The sequence below is a fragment of the Urocitellus parryii genome, chromosome 15, assembly GCF_045843805.1.
Source record: "Urocitellus parryii isolate mUroPar1 chromosome 15, mUroPar1.hap1, whole genome shotgun sequence".
Lineage (NCBI taxonomy): Eukaryota > Metazoa > Chordata > Mammalia > Rodentia > Sciuridae > Urocitellus > Urocitellus parryii.
The window spans coordinates 18,656,634-18,672,604 of NC_135545.1; the positions used below are offsets into that span (position 1 = coordinate 18,656,634).

The following is a 15,971-nucleotide window of genomic DNA, read 5'->3' on the forward strand; positions in this document are numbered from 1 at the left end:
CATCCAAACTCTAGCATGGCTTCTAGCAGCAGGTGGCCACATCCCTAGGATGACTAAGGTTCCCACCAAAATGCCTACATAAGAAAATTCAGGGGCTGGGGCTCAGTGGTAGGGCACTTGCTTGGCACGTGTGAGGCACTCAGTTTGATTATCAGAGCCACATATAAATAAATAAAATAAAGGTCTATCAACAACTAAAAAAATTTTTTTTAAAAAAATTCAATGCTGCCAGGATAATTCACTGTACCTGGCCCAGCCCCCACCTCCCTTTCTTAGAGCACTTACTAAAAGGGCTTACAATTGTAAATATGTATCTACAACTCATGTGTCTTTCTCAAAGAACCTGAAAGCTATTCCTGAGAAATGTAATCACCAGGAAGGACTCGGATTCCATCTCCAAATCACAATGAGCTACTACTACCTGACACTCATTAGGATAGCTACTACTAAAAAAAAAAAAAAAAAAAAAAAAAACTATAAAATAGCAGGTTATTGATAAGGATACAGAAAAAGTGGAACCTTTGTATATTGTTAAGAATGTGAAATAGTATAGCCACTGTGGAAAACAGCCATTTAAAAATAATAGCATATGATTCAGCAAAGACTCCAGAAAACTAAAAAAAGAATATAGGAAGAGATATGTGTACATTCTGGTCATAGCATCAGTGTTCACAATAATTAAATCATGAAAACAACCCAATGTCCATGAGCAGATGAATGGATAAGTAAAATGCGGTAAATACACACAATGGAATATTATTCAGCCTTAATTTAGGAAGGAAATTCTGTTGGGCACAGCAACATACACCTGTAAACCCAGCTACTTGGGATGCTGGTGTTGAAAGATTTGCAAATTCAAGGCCGACCTGGGAAACTGAATGAGACTTGCCTCAAAATAAAACAAAAAGGTCTGGAGGTAGAGCACAGTGATAGAGCACTTGCCTAGCATGCAAGGGCCCGGGTTCAATTCCTAGTACTGGGTACACAACATTTTTCTATATGGTGTTAGGTAAAGGTCAAGATTCACTCCCTTGCACACGGATATTCAGTTTTCCAGCACGATTTACTGAAGACAGGACGGTGGGGTGGGGTCAGCGGAGGCCACGCGCTCACCTTCAGCACTAGGACTTCGAGCATCCTGCTGGCGCCTCCTCTGGCCTGCAGGCCCGCTCCTCCCAGACGACTGACACCGTCCAGCCCGCGCTCTGCCGTGCTCCCCGCCCTACCCGCAGAGTTTGGCGCCTCCGCCCTACGTCGGGGCGCGCCCGCCGCTGGACCCAGGTTCCAGCCTCCGCTCCACCACTCGCCCACGCGGACCTCCGGGCCACTGGCCGCCACGTCCCAGAGTCGACGCGCTGGGTCCTCCAACTCGATGCCGCCGCGGTTGCGAAAGACACGCTGGAAGCTTCTTGCGCGCCTCGCCTCCGGCCTCCCGCACACCCACGGCGCCGCCGACACCAGCCCACGTGCGCAACGGCCCGCGTCGGCCCCCACGCAGGCCTCGAGGTGCGCAGAGACCACGTGAGGCGCCCAACGGCCGGCCTGCGCGCAGCGCGGCGGAGCGGCGGGGCGGGCGGACGGAGTACGTCCCCGACTGCGCGGCTTCCGAAAGCCAGGGCCTCGCCTGCCTTCCATCTTACCTGTCCCGAGGAGCCTGCGGGCCCAGCCACTTCGAGGTCGCTGCGTTCAGGGAGGCCCGGGCCCTCCCGCCCTGTCTAGACCAGCCTCCTCTGCTTCACCCCGGGGTCCGTCCTTGAAAGATACCCGACTCTCACTCGCAGACTTGGTGGTGAGAAGGACTCCTGGTCCGCCAGGATCCCCGGCGTCCGGGGGCCTCCCTGACAACATTCCCACCTGCCCTACACCTTCCGGCAAGACCGCGCCCTGGCTTTGCAGCCACCTGGCCTTCCAGTGGAACCCAGCTGAAGAAAGGTGCTGGTCTAGATGATTTTCCAGCTCAATTCTTTTCTTTTTATTTTCTCCCGCCCACCTTTTCCCCCCCTTTTTTTCAGGGCCTGGCGTGCGCTAGGGAAGTGCTCTGCCACTGAGCTACATTTTTGAGATGGGTTCACACTAAGTTGCCCAGGTTGGCCTTGACCTCAACTTCATGCCACAGCCTTCTGAATAGAGGGATGAAGAAGTATGCCACTGTCCCCTGCTGCAGCTGAATTCTTTATTTAAATTATGAGAAAGCAAAATTTCTTAAGTTTACACTAAAGTGTGCTCATTTGCTAAGAGAACCAACAACGTGGCCTCCAGTTGAGAGAGGGATTGTGGAAATTGTGTGGCCATGTATTTAAGAACAGAGCAATCACATAAGCTTCCAGTTTTAAAACTTAATTTCACAAGGTGCCACGAATATATGCTTTAAATCTCAGAAGGATGGTTGGAAAGGATAGGTGTGTGACTGCCAGGAGAAAAACAACTTCACCTGAAAGCACTAAACCTTATCAAAAGAGATGGGAAGCTGGCTGCAATGGCCTACAGATGTAATCTCAGCTACAGGGGAGGCTGAGGCAAGAGGATCACAAGTTCAAGTCCAATCTCAGCTATTTAAGGAGACCCTGTCTCCAAATTGCTGGGAATATAGCTCAGTGGTAGAACCCCACCTCACCCTCTCACCCCCACCCCTTGTTTTAAGTCCCCAGTATGAAAAAAAAAAAGTGGGGGCAATAGGATTTGATTCTAGTCAGTCCCAGTGACAGTTCCAATCCCTAAGCCCTGGAGATCCAGGTTTATACCCACTTGGTAGCATATGACTGCCTTTTTTTCTTTTTTGACTAGATGCTATAGTATGTTGTTTTGAAACTTTCTTCACAACATGAAATGAAAACAAATGCTAACTAGGCATGTATTCTTTAGCTTATAAGTGTAGTTTCAAGAGATGTGTGATATCATAGAAGACAAGTTTTTCTGGCTGTGTTTTCCTGGACAGTTTAGCATGGAGTAGTGATAGAATGAAAGAGGAGGAGTAGGGATAAGTCTTCATCTTTCTGCTTCTGTACCAGAGGCCCTGGTAGCCATCCAGTAAGAGTCCATATGATTAATGCCACAAACACAAGCTAGACTCTAAAACAACATAACTTTTCATCGGCTTTATTTGGGGCTGCTGGGGCAGTGTGTCAACTGCAGATAGGAAGTCATGTGATCAGTTGAAGAAAACGAAATATTTTTGTGTCTCCCCACCCCCCAATGTACTAGAGATTGAGCCCAGGGTCTCACACTTGCTATGTGAGTGCTTTGCCACTAAGCTACACCTCCAGCCCTTTATACTTTATTTTGGGACAGGATTTCACCAATCAGTCCAGACTGACTTGTGATTTCTCCTGCCTCAGCTTCCCAAGTCACTGGGATTACATGGATGTGCCACTATGCCTGCCCAGAAAGAATTCCTGGAGGACAAATTTCATTCAGATCAACAATATTGAGTTAAACTATCTTTTCTATGAAAAGATAGTTTTTCATGACATCTAAAATCAATCAGTCATAGTAACTCCAGTGAAAAGTGTTGCAGGGTTAGGGGTAAAGTTCTTCCCCTGCTTATGGCACTAACTAGTTGCATGAATCTGTATCTGTTTTCTCACTTGAAAAAATCATGGAGTAAACAGATTCCTTTGGTTCCTTCCCTGTAACATTCTAGTATTCTCTGAGAATGAAAGACTAAGCCCAAGGCTAAAAGTCATTAAGGAGAGTTATAGTAGACTCGGAAGCCAGAAGGAATGACAACTATGTCTGTGGTTCTCATACTTCACCTATCGGGACCATTTACTAAAACAAGTAAAATTGACTTTAAATCAGTGTTTCTCAGCCTTGGCCAGACAACTCTTTGTCTCAGGCGGATTATTTAACTGCATCCCTGGTCTCTCTCCACTAGATGGTGGTAGTATCCCCTCCTCAGTTGTGACAGAAATGCCTAAAATAGCCAGTTGACCCAAGGGCGAAAGTGCCCAGGTAGAGAACCACTGCTCTAGATATATTCCTCTAATCAGGATTAAATAATACACATAAGTTTTATCATTGCCTTTATTTGGTTGTTAGAAAAACTAAGAAATTTCAAAAAATAAGAAATCTATTGTGTTATGCATAATATAGTCAAATATAATGAAAAAGAATTGGTGTTTTTAACTATTAATTCCCACCTTTAATCAGCAAAAAAATTATAACACTATCCATATTAACCATACTGAAAATAAACCTAATTTAACATTCTCTCTGTGTATTTATTAACCAGCACTTAATAACATAAAAAGTTGATAGGTTTATATGGCTTCATACTTCTTTAAAATATTAACTAAAATAGATTTCCAATTTGGAAAACATAATATATTATACTAATGCCACTTGGTTTTAAACAGATTGGATCTTAGTAATCAAGCTAAAGACAATAGCAAGAAAACAATGGCATTATCACTTGAAGGGTGTCTCAGTCTAGTGTTTGCCATCCAGTCAGGCACTCTTAAATTAATTTCAGCAGAAAGTCTAAGAAATTCATGGTTCAGCTTCCAAAGCACATCAGGAAAAATGCTAATATGTGGGACAATTGAAACAATGGCAATAGAACATCTTATTTAAACTTTTAGGCTAATAAAACAATACAGAAGTAGGGCCCCTTGTGACTTTTTTTTTCTCATTTTGTAACATGTCAACTTTATACTCACTGCATACTGAATGATTAAAAGAATAAAATAAGCAAGAGAGCTCCACAACACACTTAAAAGAAGAAACACACCATGATAGCTTGCACAGGCACCAAGTTATATAAATTATATAATTTTCAAACAAGTTTAGTCAACCAGTTTAGAAAGAAGTAGCTCCCTACAAATGGCTCTTACTTATTATGTAGTTCTTAGGATAAACATGTTTATACTTTGACTGAACAGTCACATGGACCTCATAAAGATGGCGATTGTGTATCACTATTCGGTGAAATTTCTTGCCTTCCTTCATGATTTCTTTAGTTGTTTTTTCAGTAGACAAAGACTTTTCTACATAGTCTGAATCTTCTAGGTACAGCTCATCTCCTGAAAAACAATAAAAACTTAAATCTATAAAGTATCATTTTATAAATCATTCAAATATATTAATGACATATAAATGGGTATTTATTTTTATCTATTTCATGCATTTGGAACTAAGTTGTTAAATAACCCTAGTTTTACAAGTTTATATTAATTTTTTCTCATATTTTTAATATTTTCACCCTCCCCTTATCCTCTACCCAAGAATTTTCTTTGAGCACATAAAAATTTCTGACTGAAATGTTCTTCATTGTGAACTGTAAATTTTATATTAGTTCATGACTCTCTTTAGTGTATTAAATACTGACATTGATATTGATCTTGACAGTCATACTTTTGATATTTCTATATGGGCTGTTCTGATAAGGTTAATTTAAAGAAGTTGTTATTACATCAAAACTGCCAAACTATAGGTTGAGTAACAAATCTTATCACTATTCTCAGGAGCTGAGCAGGCAGATATAAAGTATGATAGGTCACAAAATCCCTGCCGCCGCAAAACTGTGTTCGCCAAACTACAATCGACCATCAACAAATATCCTACCTCAATTTTATACTCATGGCATACTGTATGGTTAAAAGACCATAACTCTAGTTGGCAGCTTACAAGTTCTCATAATTCAAAATTATGGTTCAGGTTGTGGCTCAGTGGTAGAGCACTTGTCTGGCATGTGTGAGGCACTGGGTTCAATCCTCAGCACCACATAAAAATAAACAAAATAAAGGTATTGTGTCCATCTACAACTAAAAAAATTTTTAAAAATAAACTGTATAGAGTGAGATATGAATACATGAGAAAGAAATTTGTCAATGTCTACAAAATGTACTTATAAGCTGGGCACAGAGGCCCATGCCTGTAATCCCAGTCGCTCAGGAGGCTAAAGCACAAGGATCTCAAGTTCAAAGCCAGCCTCAGCAAAAGCAAGGTGCAAAGCAACTCAGTGAGACTCTTGTTTCTAAATAAAATACAAAATAGAGCTGAGTTGAGTGCCCCTAAATTCAACCCCCAGTAACCCCCCAAAAATATACCTATATAAATGTGTATGTGATGTCATTCAGAATTTCTGGTTATATAAATACCATTGATGTTTTACAGACTTTGGCTCTATTTAATTAATACCTTGTAGGCTAAACAACTTAACTGTAATTCATATCTCTGTGCTGGGTAATACTGCCAGACAGCCCAGTGACTGTGTATACTGACAAAATGTTTTGCTGCTTCACTGACTTACCAGGTAAAAGCTGGAGCATCCCATCAGCAGTTAAATATGTAATCGGCATCCACCGTTCAACCTCTTCTAAGGCACGATCCAAACAAAATTTATGCAGGTCAGACAGAGAGGCAAAGTTTTCAAGTCGTCTTACTTCGTAGAACTGTGGGGGTGCCAGCCAAATTTCTTTTGATATGAAACTTTTAGTTGCCTCTGATGGAGATGACCACTGTGGAAGATAAAGGTAGGGCTTCCATCAAATAGATTGCTAGGTTAATGCATAGGATCTACTTATAATTTTATATCTTATTATTATGTCATTAAAGTGCCTTGCTAGACCCTCTGAAACAAAGGAAACATTGGGGGAGGGTGTTGCAGTGGCACATACAGTAGTCTCAGCTAATTGTGAGACTGAGGCAGGAGGATGGCTTAATTAGAGGGGTTTAAGACCAGCCTGAGCAACATAGCAAGACCTGCTCTATTAAAAAAAAAAAAAAAAAAAAAGATCCAGAGAAGAAAGCTGTGCTGATCCTCTTAAGAGGTTGATTACTGGAGCACTGACCCCAGCCAAGGTCAGTGAACCAGGACGGATCACGAAGGATTGAGTTGGGAGTTGTTCAGCATAAAAGGAAGAAGATGTGGAAGGGTTATAGTGGTTCTGTTCATTCCCAAAGGAAGACTGAAGGGTAAACTTCTGACAGTAGATTGAGAATTTGATGCCTTCATTCCTCCCATAAACGAGTACCTTGGCTTGGCCTGAAGAAATGATGGACAAAACTCTAAAATAGAGACACTATAGGGCTTTTAGCCACCAAAATACATCATGATGTATGACACACACTACAATGGAGGTGAAGAATCAGGAACAATAGGAGCTTTCAGGAAGGTCAAGAAGCAGCCTCAGCCTACAGTCCAGAGACTAATAACTGTAGAGTTTCAGCCAGACAGGGTCTGCCCATTAAATTCAAGTGGGGCAAACTGCTCTCCTGCCACAGCTTTCCTTCACAGACCCTGAGATAAAAAGAGTGACTCAGGAATATGGAAAAACTCCCAAAGGCCCTAGCCACTGATAACCAAACCCACCCACCATCCTTTTCTCCCTCCCTTCCTTCTCTCCCTCCCTCCCTCCTTTCCTCTCTCCCTCCCTCCTTTTCCCTCTCCCCCCTCCTTTTTTTTTCTCTTTCTATGGTACTAGGGATTAAATACAGGAGTGCTTTACCACTGAGCCACATCCCAGCCCTTTTTTTACTTTGAGATCCGGGCTCGATAAATTGCCTGGGCAATCTGTGATCCTCCTGCCTCAGCAACCCAAGCAGTTGAGATTACAAGCATGTATCACTGCACCTGTTTCTTAACTGACATATGACACAGTAATAGTTTTTGAGAAAGCCCAGTCCATTCCACTTGAGCCACAGCCCACCCTCTTCTATTTTAGCATATAAACTCCTTCCTCCTGCCCTGGAATGCAGGGAGTCCTCTTGTCCTGCTGCAGCCCAAGACATGTGGAAGCTCCTAATAAATTCCAACTTTGTGCAATGCTGAATCTGCCTGCCTTTTTCTTTGGTCTTTAGGCACCTTCCTCCTTTGGTGGCCAGTTCTCATTCACCAGGACTGAGTTTTTCTAACGGCCCCCCCACCCCAAACTCAGAGTTAAAACTGACCTCTGCCTTAGGTGACTATGGATCAAAGGTTTGTGAACCTGTATGTGCTCAATTATCCCAAGAGGCCTGATAAATCTTTACATCCCTTTGGCTCTGGTAGAGGGCCCTGGTAGAGGGATCATTCTGAAGTTGGCCAAGGCTGCAATTTGAAAATCAAAGCTCTGGGTCTCCAAGTTACCCAATCGTTAAGTTATTTCCAGGGCATTCTGATTTCTCTGTCCTGTGAGTTCGACAACAGGCAAGGTGATAGTCATCTTCCACTTAATCCAACCTCTTCAGATTATTCTAGACCATCGGTTATGATAAGTTATCATTTATTGCTTACTTGTTACCAGTAAAGCTCTGCTCAAAATGCTTTATATAAAATATTTCTAGTCCTTAGGATAATGCTGCAAAGTCCCATTTTACAGATGAGAACATTTAGGTAGCTCCTCTAACTAGAAAATCTTGGTTTCAAACTCTTGGGGTATCTGACTCCAAATTCCACTGTTTCTACTAGATTTTTGAACCTCAACTCAACTGACACCAGGCCAAAAGTCTTTGTTGAGGGCTGCTGTGTACGCACTGAAACAGGGATACCAGCAGCATCCTTGGGCTCTACCCACTAGATGGCAGTAACAACCCCCCAATTGTGACAACCAAAAAAAAAAAAAAAAGGCTCCAGACATTGCCAAGTGTACCCTTGGGGGGGGGGGGAAATCACCCCCATTTAAGAACCACTCATCTAAGCTAGCTTAAGAATTACTAGCCGGGTATGGTGGTGTACATTTAAAGCACCTGCACTGAGGAAACTGAGGTGGGAAAATCATTGACTCCACAAGTTCAAGACCAGCCTGGGCAAGATAGTGAGGGCCATCTCAAAAGAACTGTTTATTGGAACCTCCTCTTCCAAGCATGAGAGTTTGAATTATACTCCTTTGGCCAATTAAATAGTAGAGCTCAGGATAAAATCTATGAAACAACTATTTCCAGACACTGAAAAAAGCAGTACTATAATTTCTCAGAAAAGAAAAATGAATGAGGTGAACCCTACCATTGTCTGGGGTTTCTGCCTAAAAATATAGGACAAGGAGAGAGAATCTAATCAGAGTCTAGGATTCTTGAAGACTTGAGAAGACAGAAACCAGAATTTGGGAAGCTCACACAGGCTAGCATTTGGATACAGTGGACCTAGGAGGAAGGATCTACACAGAATAGAAAATCTGTACAGAGCACCCTTGAATCTTTGCTAAACACACATCTGGCCATGCAGAAGGTGAAACGATATGGTATTGGAAAAGATATCAGAAGAAGGAACGACTAGGGCTGTGACTGTGGCTCAGTGGGGCTGTGACTGTGGCCTGGCATGCATGAGGCAATGGGTTTGACCCTCAGCACCACATAACAACAAAATAAAGGTAGTGTCACCCACAACTAAAACATTAAAAAGGGGGAGGGGGGAAGAAGAACAAGGATACAAGGATTACCTAGAAGCTTAAGACTAAATTCCCAGAGCTCATTTAGTGCCAAGAATTTTTCAATTCCCTCCAACCATTCAATATAAGGAGCATTCAAATAAACTCCCTACCAGTCACACAATGGAAGTGCGGCTAAATTGGCTCTAAATTAAAGGATACTGTAGATACACTCTAAAATCATTTAAAATAAATCTCAAAAGTATTAAGTTGTAGTAAATGTTGCCAAAACCATCTAAAGAAATATGGCAAAATCCAGCACTTAACAACATAAAATGAAAATTTCCAACATCTAATAAAAAATTATAAGACATGACAAAAGTAGGAAATGTGATCCATAACTAGAAGAAATCAGTCAATATAAAAGACCAAGAAATTACAAATAACATGGAGTTGGAGAGAAGTTTATTTTTTGTCTGTACTATAGATTGAATCCAGGGAGGCTTTACCACTAAGCTATATCCCTGATCCTTTTTATTTTTTATTTTGAGACAAGATCTCACTAAATTGCTTAGGTTGGTCTTGAACTTGCAATCCTCTTGTCTCAGCCCTGAATCACTGAGCCACTGCATCCAGCCAGAAAAGATCATTAACCCCCCCACTATAAGTATGTTTCACTGGTTCAAAGCTGTAAATTAAAATATCCACACGATGAGAGAAATAGAAAATATTTTTAAATAATTAAATGGAGCTTCTAGAGGCGAATAATATCTAAAATGAAAAATCCACTTGGATTGTATTTACAGCAGATTAGATACTTCACAAGAGAGTAAATTTGAAAACATAGCAATAGAATGTATTAAAATGAAATACAGAGGAAAAAAGATTGAAAAAAGCAAATGAGGCATTAATAACCAATGGAACATTATCAAGTAGCCTCAGATATGTAACTGAGCCAGGCATGATGGTGCATGTCTGTAATCCAGGGGGCTCGGGAGGCTGAGGCAGGAGGATCACAAGTTCAAAGCCAGCCTCAGCAATTTAGCGAGGCCCTAAGTAACTCAGTGAGACCTAAATAAAATACAAAAAAATAAAATACAAAAAAGGGCTGGGGATGTGGCTCAGTGGCTAAGTGCTCCTGGTTTCGTTCCTTATTACCTGTGGGAACAAGTGCATGGAATACTGCATACATAGCATAAGTTAAGGGCGTCTGAGTGGCAGGGCACTCCCCTTGTGCTAGGTGCCTGAGTAGCAGGCCACTTACCCCTTAGGCACAGCTCTTGGTGTGAGGCCATGTGTTGCAGTCCCTGTACTTGCTCCACAGCCCACTCCTCGTTTGACCGCTGCAAGGACAGCTAGCAGAAATTGTATTGGTGGCTGCCTGTAAACTGCTTAGCTACTGCCTGAGTATACACACATGGTAACTGCACAATAAACTCATATCTGTTTCCTGCTTGGTCTCAGGAGGTCTTGATTAGCGACTCCTGTTCCGTGGACCCCTCGCTGGACAAGACAGAGCCCATGCAATTACCCAGTACAAAAAAAAAAAAAAATGTGTAATTTAAGTCCCAAAATAGGGCGAGATGTGAAACATTTGAAGAAATGAACAAGTAAGAAAAGATAGGGACTGGGGGGGGGGCAGGTTCTTCAGTGGTAGAGAGAGCTTGCCTAGCAGTGGTAAGGCTCTCTGTCCAATGCCCAACACGGAAAAGAAACAGAAGAGAAGGAAAGGAGAAGAGAAAGATAGAAAGAAATGGAGTGAGAGGGAAAGCAATGCACATCAGGATAAAATTGCTGAAAACCAATTACTAAGAGAAAGTATTCAAAATAGCCACACACACCAAAAACACACTAAATGTAGGGGGAGAATGATTAATAATAACAGCAGACTTCTCATAAAAAATGTATGTCAGCCAGAATATAATTAAGAAACATCTCTAAGTACTGAAAGGGAAAAACAAAATCAAAAAAGGGTCCACCTACAATATGTGCATCAAAAGTAAGAGTAAAATATAAAGTATTTTTCTGATCAAAAAATTTAGAGGATTTTTAGAAGAGCTGAGCAATAAGAAATATTATAGAAAATCCTTTATAGGAAGTTATTTTTGTTGTTGTTGTTTGGTACCAGGTATTGAACCAAAGGGGCACTTAACCACTGAACCACATCCAGAGCCCTTTTTTATATTTTAAAAAGGACAGGGTTTTGCTGAGTTGCTTAGGGTCTCGCTAAATAGCTAAGGCTGACTCTGAACTCACAATCCTCCTGCCTCAGCCCTCTTGAGTCACTGGGATTTATAGGAAGTTCTTTGGACAAATAGATGGCCAGGTGTAGTTTTTGACCAACATAAAGAAGTGAAGAGCAGTATTCATGGTAAATATGCAAGTAAACCCAAAAAGACATTTTTCCCCTTATTTCCAGTCTTTAAAAGATTGACTAAAACTGTCAAGGTGGCACACACCTGTAATCCCAGAAACTTAGGAGGCTGCAACAGGAAGATTGAAAGCTCAAGGTTAGCCTGGGAAACTTAGAACTTGTCTCAAAATTAAAAAAAAAAAAAAAGGTCTGAGAATATAGTTCAGTGGTAGAGTGCTTGTACAAGTCTTCTGGTTCAATCCCTAGTACTGGGAGAGAGACAAAAAAGACTTGTCTACTGTCTAAAGCAAAAATAACTGTGCAGTTAATAGAAATAAAAGTATGAAAACTGCACAAAGGAAAGGAGGGGAGAAATAGAAGTTAAGTTGTCCCTTGGTACCTGTGGGGGCTTGATTCCAGGACTCTTCACCCTCAGATTCCAAAATCTGAAGATGCTCAAGTCCTTTGTATAAAATGGTGCAGTGTTTGCATATAACCTACACACATCCTCCTGTACTTATTTGCTTGTTCATTTATCGGTACTTCGTTTATTGGGATTGAACCCAGGGCTGCTTTACCACCTGGTCCCTGTGGGTGCCCTACCTGGCAGCCCACCACCTCCGGCAGGTCGGGATAGACCGGCGGCGGCTCGCGCAGGCAGCACAGGAAGAAGGCCGTGTCGAAGCGCCGACTGCCACCGCGCACGAACGGCGTGAGCCAGGCGCTCCAGTCGTGCAGCGCCCAGATGTCGGGAGTGCAGTCCAGGTGCGCGCACAGGCGCAGGAAGTGGCGCGGGTCGCGGCGGACGCGCGCGCGCCAGGCGTCCAGGTCCTGCGGCGGGGCCAGGGCCAGGCCGGGCTCCCGAGCGGGACCTGGGGGCCCGGAGCCTTGCAGGGAGCCCCTGGGTCGCAACAGCAGCACCCCGGCCTCCTCGAAGGTCTCGCGGATGGCGCAGATGCGCGTGGCAACGTCATCTGGCAGTGCCCCGGCGCGTCCTTCGGCGGCGTCGGGCAGCACGGGGAAAGAGGCTCTCCGGGGCGGCGCTGGGCCCAGGCCGAAGCGCGGCTGCCCTTGGTGCTCGGTGAAGAGGTGCAGCCAGTCCGCAGAGCGATCTGCCGCGTCCAGCACGCCGCCCGGGAAGACGTGCGCACCGGGCATAAAGCCTTGGTTCGGGGAGCGCTGCAGCAGCAGCAGCCGGAAGCCTTCGGAGGGCGGCGGGGGCAGTGACCGGGCCGCGGCACCCGGGCGCGTCCAGCCGGCAGCCAGCACTACGGTGGCCGCCCGCCGCCAGACGCTAGAGCCCGGCCGCAAGGGGCCGCTCATGATGGGCGGCGGCGCGCGGGTTTGCAACTTGGGTCCTGGCGCGGGCGGGAGCTCCTGGACAGGTTTGGAACCTTGCATCAACCCCAGCGGCCTTAGGGTTTTTAGGAGGAATGCCGGATTCTCGGTGAATTTGGTTGTGCAGCCTTTACCCGCTCGGCGCCGGCCTATGGGAAGGGCGTAACCCAGCGCGACTCGGCACCGCCTCGAATGCCTTCAGGCAGAGACAGCCACTCTCGCGGGACCAGGTCTGTTAGCCGCCAAGGAGCGACGTCTTTCACAGCTGAAAGGAGGGCTGCGTTAACCCCGTTCGGGACGCTGGGACCAAGTGCAAGAAGGCTTAAGGGTGTACATAACCTACGGTAGTAAAAATGGGATGGAAACCCAGGCCTGACGACACCTACCTGTCCCAATAAAATTTGAGACCTATAGGACTTTCTCCCTTAAACTAAGGTGGAACCCTGAGTGTTACTTTTGGGGAAGGAAGAGAGCTTTACAAACTCAGAAGAACTACGCTAATGAAAAATGAACGGATGAACCAGATGCCGAATTGTACATTTCTGTGCAGCCTGAATGGGAAGGTCCTTCCTGGATACTTGTCTTCCAGGGCAATTGGTTTTATCTTCCTGGATTCTTTTTAGTGTTAGGGCATCTGAGAATCTCTTTAGGCAACTTAGGTCATTTGATTTGATTGGTTTTTCTCTTCTTTTCTCTCTTTTGGAGAGAGCTGGTTTAAATCTGAGTCTTCTCTTTTCACAAATCCTTTTCAGTCAACAACAACATCTCCCACAATTGCTATTAAAATTGATCACACATTGTTTAGGTTTTGTGAGAGTTAGACTATACCATGGAGCTTCATTTACAAACTTTCATTTTAATATGGGATTTTTTTTTTCCCTGAGGAGAATCCACAGATGGCACTGCAGTATTTAGGTTGATTTTTGTTAGGATCATTTCTAATGCACATGTCTGAATACTGACTATATCCCCCAAAACAAAAGGATATCACATGCTGAAAAAAGCACATGTAGAGGCCAAAGAAGAACACATGCTGTACTGAGAGGATCTGCCAACTTCTATCCACCTTGAGTCTGTGTGTTAGTCAACTTTTCATTGCTGTGACCAAAACATGAACAAATGGAGGAAGGAGGGGCTTATTCTGGCTCAGTTTCAGAAGTTTCAGTCCATGGCTGACTGGCTCCATTGCTCTAGGCTTGTGATAAGCCAAAACATCATGGTGGAAGGGCATGGGAGAGGAAAACTTAGCTGCTGGCATTCAGGAATGGAGTGGTGGGAGGGGCCAGGGACAAGACATAGTCCTCAGTGATCTACTTCCTCCAACCATGCCCCACCTGCCTACACTTTTCAACACCTCCCATAGTCCATTCAATTATTAATTCATCCAGTATTAGCCCACTGATGAGGTCAGAACCCTTATAATCCAATCATTTCTTCAAAGACCCACCTTCTGACATTGCTGCATTGGGAACCAAATCTACAATGTATGAGCTTTCGGGGAAATTTCCATATCCAAAGCATAACAAAGACTAGATACAATGTGATAACTGGTTAAATATGCAGAGCAAAGGAAGGAATTAAGCTTGGGAGACTGAAGTCACATTCTTCAATTCTATGAGTAATAATAATCCTAGGAGTAATGATATTTTCTAAGCCCTTATTATGTGTGAAGCACTCGGAACTTTGTAAGTATTAACTATATAATGCTTACAAATCCCTATAAATTTAAAAGTTAACACCATTTTAAAGATGGCTATCTATGGTGGGGATTAAGTATCAGGAAAGGACACGCTATTCACTACAAACCAGCACCATGGTTTTGTGGGTGTGAGTGTTTGTTTTGATATCAGCTGGTTTTCCCAGAGACTGATCACTCCTGAGTGAAATGATCAAGCCCTGGAGTATACAGCAAAACGACAGAAATGAAATCTTAACAAAGACAGAACTGTCTCCAAAACCCAGATGCTGCCATGTCTCAGAAGACTCTGAAGATGCAATATGGGTTTATGTATGGAACCAGACACCACAAAAACTCAGTTATTTGAACTGTACCCAAGAATCAGAACAAAGGCAAGGAACAGTCCCTGACCATGAAAAGAGATAGATAGATAAGAGCACTTGAATATGCTCTGCTTAAGAACAAATTTTGGATATATTGCTTACCTATTGCTGCTAACAAATTACTCTGAAACTTGGTGGCTGAAAACAATATTTATTATCTCACTATTTTTGTAGATTTGGAATTTGAGAGCATCCTGGCTAGTGGTTGTGATTCAGTATCTCCAGATGCAGAATCACAATCACTAAACACGACACAAACACACCAGTTGGGGTTTGACTGGGGCTGGTGGTTTTAATTCCTCAATAGCTCGTTCACATGGATGTTGGCAAGGGTCTCTCCATAGGGGCTGCTTGAATGTCTTCAGGACTTGGTAGTTTACTTTCCCCAGAGAGAGTGATCCACAAGAGAGGAACCATGCATGATGCCTTTTATGACTTACCCTCAAAAATCGCACATCATTTCCATGGTGTTCTGTTGTTACATTGGCCAGCTCTAGTCAATGTGAGAGGGAGATGGTAAAGGAAGGAGACCCTCATTGTTATACAAAATTACATATAAGAGGAAGTGAGGGGAAAGGGGAAAAAAAACAAGAGAAAGAAATGAATTACAGTAGATGGGGTAGAGAGAGAAGATGGGAGGAGAGGGGAGGGGAGGGGAGGGGGATAGTAGAGGATAGGAAAGGCAGCAGAATACAACAGACACTAGTATGGCAGTATGTAAAAAAGTGGATGTGGAACCGATGTGAATCTGCAATATGTATACGGGGTAAAAATGGGAGTTCATAATCTGCTTGAATCAAATGTATGAAATACATTTGTAATGTTTTGAACAAGTAATAATAAAAAAAATGTGAGAGGGAGAAAAAAATACATGGATGGAAGTCATCTTGGAGGCTGACCACCATAGGGTTAAAAAAAATTGGAACTGTAGCAAG

The 15,971-nt window shown here is 43.4% G+C and overlaps 2 protein-coding genes across 3 annotated transcripts in view; both read right to left on the reverse strand.

Moving 5' to 3' along the window:
• Window positions 1-1,137, reverse strand: part of Tdrd12 (tudor domain containing 12) — a 68,878-nt gene extending 67,741 nt beyond the window's left edge. For both annotated transcript variants that reach the window (XM_077793245.1, XM_077793244.1), the window contains exon 1: window positions 1,114-1,137. In XM_077793245.1, coding sequence (XP_077649371.1) covers window positions 1,114-1,137 — 24 coding nt within the window. The remainder of the gene's footprint in view (window positions 1-1,113) is intronic.
• Window positions 1,138-4,005: 2,868 nt separating this feature from the next.
• Window positions 4,006-15,635, reverse strand: Nudt19 (nudix hydrolase 19). The gene is made up of 3 exons (XM_077793178.1): window positions 12,241-15,635; window positions 6,251-6,458; window positions 4,006-5,021 (listed from the first exon to the last, which is right to left on the reverse strand). Exons 1-3 carry the CDS (start codon window positions 13,036-13,038, stop codon window positions 4,816-4,818), a joined length of 1,212 nt encoding a protein of 403 aa, XP_077649304.1. The 5' UTR covers window positions 13,039-15,635; the 3' UTR covers window positions 4,006-4,815.
• Window positions 15,636-15,971: the final 336 nt, after the last annotated feature.

Excerpts from the sequence above, each read along its gene's own strand:
- Nudt19 (XM_077793178.1), bottom strand. The coding sequence starts at position 13,038 with ATGCAAGGTTCCAAACCTGTCCAGGAGCTCCCGCCCGCGCCAGGACCC. Across the intron at positions 6,459-12,240 it reads CGGAGGTGGTGGGCTGCCAG|TGGTCATCTCCATCAGAGGC; the intron begins GTAGGGCACCCA and ends TATCTTCCACAG. Across the intron at positions 5,022-6,250 it reads GATGCTCCAGCTTTTACCTG|GAGATGAGCTGTACCTAGAA; the intron begins GTAAGTCAGTGA and ends ATTGTTTTTCAG.